At 40.2% G+C, this 5,024-nt stretch overlaps 1 protein-coding gene across 1 annotated transcript; it reads right to left on the bottom strand.

Annotated features, from left to right (window-relative positions):
* Nucleotides 1-295: 295 nt before the first annotated feature.
* Nucleotides 296-3,240, bottom strand: LOC137332305 (protocadherin alpha-C2-like). Its single transcript, XM_067996016.1, has one exon. The coding sequence runs from the start codon at nucleotides 3,047-3,049 to the stop codon at nucleotides 635-637; it is 2,415 nt and encodes an 804-aa protein (XP_067852117.1). The 5' UTR covers nucleotides 3,050-3,240; the 3' UTR covers nucleotides 296-634.
* Between the last annotated feature and the right edge of the window lie 1,784 nt (nucleotides 3,241-5,024).

Here is a 5,024-nt window from a genome sequence, read left to right as displayed (position 1 = left end):
CATGCTCTAACAATTTGTTGTTTCACGTTACTTCCTGAAGAATGTTTCTGGTGAGTGTAACGCCTTAGCAAGATATCATTAAAATTGTGCATTGGTATGAGTATGACTGAAAACTCCAACATCTCTAGTCAGAAGTCATTATCAACAATTAATTTGGTTTCCTTCTGATTCCAAGATTTTTGTATACGCGATTCCCTTCGCAATATTGTAAAAACACAATGTAAGGACATTACGCGTGGTGCGTATACTATAAAAGAACAGAGTTTTCAGAAGAATTAACGTTGTCTTCGCAATCAAACGTGCAACGAAACATTTTATTGCGTCATAATTTCTGCGATAATCCTGTTATGGGATAATACTTTACAAGTACTTGTGAAAATGTTTCGACAAAGCGATGATAAAAGCTGGAAAAAGGTAAGTTATTCAAGGGTTGTAAAGTAGGTATTACTCAGGAAATCACAAAAGGGTGAACGTTAGATGGGCATCACTCTCACTTCAACCAAAATCTAGACAGCTGCTGCGGCTAATGATTATCATACACGGAACTCACTCTTGAATTGTAATGCGTAATCTATCAGTTCCTCAGTGAAGTACATTACCCATCACTTGCAGTAGAAATTTGCTGTATAGATTACTACCTCACACTGGTGTCGCCAGCACTGATGTCACTCAGAGGCAAAGTAGGATGACAGGCCTTTAGAAACAAAAAATCACTCTTGGATGATTCTGGGGATAAGCGAACCGTGTAACGATAAGTTTCTGAAGAAGGGAGTGTCTGGCCAGCTCCATAATAATTCAAAGATTCATTTATTGCAGGTCTCCGATTATAGACATCATTCGAATTCCTCCTCATGCAACAACAGTGAGTTGTAGAGCTATGGTAACGCATGTTATTTCGGTCTTGTTTACACTTCAGTGCGACCAGGAAGATTATGGTTACAAGAAATATGAAGCTCGTTGATCCAAAAATTATTATTAAATATATATTTAGATCCGAGAAATAGTCAGCGTGCCTGGGTTGGTCGATACGTTCAGAAGTGTTTTCAGTAACATTCGGCGGGATTGAAAAGAGGATTGTGACCGTGCTTGACAGACTCGGTTGTCCATTATCCTTCACCAAGATGACCACACTTTGTGTGGTGGCGTCTTGTTCCGCAAAGGTTCGGGTTGTTCTGATTTCTCCGGAGTAAAGTCCCACAGAGAAGAGACTCCGATCAGTGGCCTCCACCAATTCGTAGGAAAGCCGGGCGTTCTGGCCGGAATCCGCATCATTAGCCATTACCTTGCTGACCAAATATCCTGGATACATTGACTGGGGCATGATTTCCACTGCCGCTGAACTATTCCATGTTAATGGTGAAATAATAAGCGGAGCATTATCGTTTATATCCAAGATAATAACGGTCAACATAACAGTGCTGCTCAGTGGAGGAGATCCAGCATCCTGAGCTTGAACTTTGATCTGGAAATTCTTCAATTGCTCATAGTCAAAGGAGCGCAGCGCATAAATGCTCCCACTTTTCGAGTTTATAGTAAAGTAAGAAGGTGCAGGTCCATCTCGTATCGGACTCTCCAGAATAGAATATATGACCTCACCATTCTTGTCCAAATCAGGATCCAAAGCGGTAACAGAAAAAATAGATGCGCCAGGCGTATTGTTCTCCATCAGATACACACTATATGAGGACTGTGTAAACCGCGGAACATTATCATTTATATCAAAGATAGAAACAAAGATAGTTTTATTTCTAAAAATAGAGGGCGACCCGGCATCCCATGCTGAAATGGATATGTTATAAAACGCAATCGTTTCACGATCCAACATATCACTGGTCACCAAGTTATAGTGATTCCTCAAAGTGGTTTGAAGTTTGAATGGTATATTCATTGGTATCTGACATCGAACGTGCCCGTTCTCCCCAGAATCTCGATCTGATACACCGAATACAGCGATCACAGTACCTGGTGCAGTGTCCTCGGGTACCATTTTGGTTACTGAGGTTAACTTTATATCGGGGGCGTTATCATTCACATCAATTATAGTGACCAGAACTTTAGCTTGCCCCACATGCAGAACGCTGTCCACAGCCTGTACCGCAAGCTCATGAACATCTGATTTTTCATAATCCAGCAAACCTTTAACTCTGATCTCTCCGGATTCAGAGTCCAACTTGAATAACTCGCGCACTCTTTGTGGCGCATAATTACTAAAGGAATATTTGAACTCAGAATTTCCTCCTTCGTCTAAATCAACTGCGATGAGTTTTATCACCAAAGTACCCTTAGGTGTGTTTTCTAACACACTCGTCCTGTATATTTCATGATCGAATACAGGTGCGTTATCGTTAACGTCCGCTACCGAAATAATAATCTTAGCTGTGCCAGATCTTTGCGGAGTCCCACCATCAATAGCTGTCAATATCAGTTCGAAGGATGATTGTTGTTCGCGATCTAAGGGTTTCTCCAATAACAATTCAGCAATTTTGCTCCCATCGTTGTTTGTATGAATTTTGAGGCCGAAGTGCTCATTTGAACTAATCTGGTAAGTGCTGATAGCGTTTATACCCACGTCCGGATCGTGCGCGCTCTCGAGGGGATAGCGCGCTCCTGGTGCAACTAACTCAGAGAGCTGCAAGGACAGTCTACTCGTCTGGAAAATCGGTGAATTATCATTTATATCTAATATCTCCACTTCAAGAGGAAATATTTCCAAAGGATTCTCGAGCTCGATTTCCAAAGACATCAAACATGTAGAGCTTTCCATGCAAAGCTGTTCCCTGTCGATTTTTTCATTAACAAATAACATCCCATTTTCCACATTTACCTCGAAATATTGCTTTCCGTCATCAGAGAGCAGCTGAAACTTCCGAGCTGATAATTCCCGAACGCTTATCCTTAAACCTTCAGCGATGTTTCCAACAAAGGCACCGATCTCCAGTTCCTCGGGAATAGAGTAGCGAATCTGTCCGAAAACCAGGTCCGAGACACAAAGCAGGAACATAAAATACACTCCGCCGCTGTGTGTTTTCGCCATTGCTCTGGTTTTCATTCTAAATATATCAGAATGTTTGACAATCGTTTCAATCGCCGCTTTATCCCGCCACAAAAGACGTCTTTTTTTGCATCGGCATGCCAATATTAAATCCAGAAATGCACAAATGCGACATGAGTGATCCTTCAAATCATGACTGCACCGCGTAAACGCAGGGAATGTGTCTCTTTCCCTTCGATTCTGGTCTGCATTTGATGATGGGTGTGGGGGTAGATCTCTAACTGCGTCTCAACTCCTCATTGGTAGACAGCGACACAAAGAGCTTCAACCAATAATTGCAGCAAGATTTTCTTAAAGCAGGCTTTTTTTTTACATTCTTTGCTAATTAAAAGTGCTCAATAAAAAATCCCCGACATGTATGCTAATCATATTTTTTCTTTTCCTATTATGAAAGAAGTGTTTATTTACATTTGATATGTAGTTTGTTTATCCTAAATAATCATTATTTAATTTGTAGATAAATCACCTTAAACGCAAGTAAAATTTCACCGACATGGCACCAGGTCAGACATCTGTTTATATGAGTTTATTATTAAGGTGTGTTAATAATAAAGTTTTATAAAATGAATTCACAATGTAATCTAGAAGTGTCCTGTTTAATCTGATCGATCTTCACAGGTTAAGTCCTTCGAAATTAAATGCCAGCTACACATTGCCGGGCGGCATGGTTCAATTATAGCGTACAGATAGAATTGATGTCCATTGGAGGAACGTGCCCCATTATGTTACATGTACACAGAACAAGTCATTCTAAATGCTGGAACAAGAAATGCAAAATATATATTCTGTCTTTTTCAATGAGGGTTGAGCCATTGACTTCATCAGTGCTGCTTTGTCCCCAAAATCATTTTAAATATATGTTCATAAAGGTTTTGATAGAATGCTAGATCAACACAATTTTCTTTCCGAATTCAAGGGAGGAAAATCCATTCACTTGTGGATTTTATGTGTGAAATCTCAGAAGCGTCCATAGTCGAAAATAACCCAAAGCGCAAAACTACCACGACTTCCATATCTTCGCCAGCAACCCTCAAAAGGGCCACAAGGATAGTTGGTGTCAGAAATGAATATATCGGATTATTCTCATATTTGATGTGGTTCTGAAGTCTGGGCTCGGCCCCCTTTTCGGCTAGAACGGAAAAAAACTCTGAGCTATCTCGTTTATACCTCAGCTGCGAGTGCGTAATGTTGGCACTAGTTATTTGGAATGGAATCGATCTTCATTGCGCACTGACAACATATTAGTCTCATGGCCTTGAGGACAACAACTAACAAAAAATCATGAGCTGTATAGACAGAGCTGCCCTCTGCTGGAAATTCGGGGTGCCTCATTGCCTTCCAAGTTTCAACAAAAGTATTGTTAACCAGATGCAAGTAAGTGCAAAATAAAGTATTTTTTCAACTGTTCTTTCAGTCATTCTTTCTTTCTTTGCTTCTTTTTTCTTCCTTTGTTTCTTTCTTCCTTCGTCGGTTCGTTCCTTCATTCATGAAATTTGCTCTGTATATATCTATGGATGCCTGGTAATAGATATCACTTGCAAACATTTTCTCTGGATTTATCATAGTCTTCTGGACTCTATCAATGTTGTTCTTTCATTTTTAACAATGGAGACTGGACGATAGATTCAGGCTCCAAATTACCGATCATCACAAAAAAAATATCGTGTCTCTCTAGATCTGGGAGCAGGGAGCAGGCGTGTCTAACACCTTGTTGTATTTTGCTGCGGACAGCAATTCATTCAATCTTCAGGGTCAAGGGACTGTAATGGGGCAGTTCCAAAAACATGAAGAGACATAAACTGTTGTCGACCTGATTATAACATTCATTATTTCTATCACCAGTTAAATTCAGTGGTCAACATACCTCCGGCAATTCACTACAATAGAGATGTCTCAGAGTCCCTTGAAGTGATAATTACACTAAGTCAGGGATGCAGCTTTATCCACCATTCCTCAAAACATTTTTCACATC

Source organism: Heptranchias perlo, chromosome 14, assembly GCF_035084215.1.
Source record: "Heptranchias perlo isolate sHepPer1 chromosome 14, sHepPer1.hap1, whole genome shotgun sequence".
In the NCBI taxonomy this organism is placed as follows: domain Eukaryota; kingdom Metazoa; phylum Chordata; class Chondrichthyes; order Hexanchiformes; family Hexanchidae; genus Heptranchias; species Heptranchias perlo.
Note: the sequence above shows the minus strand (reverse complement) of the source record. Positions and strands in the feature narration are given on the sequence as shown.

Bases quoted from the DNA above. Each gene is read 5' to 3' on its own strand.
- LOC137332305 (XM_067996016.1), bottom strand. From the start codon at position 3,049: ATGAAAACCAGAGCAATGGCGAAAACACACAGCGGCGGAGTGTATTTT.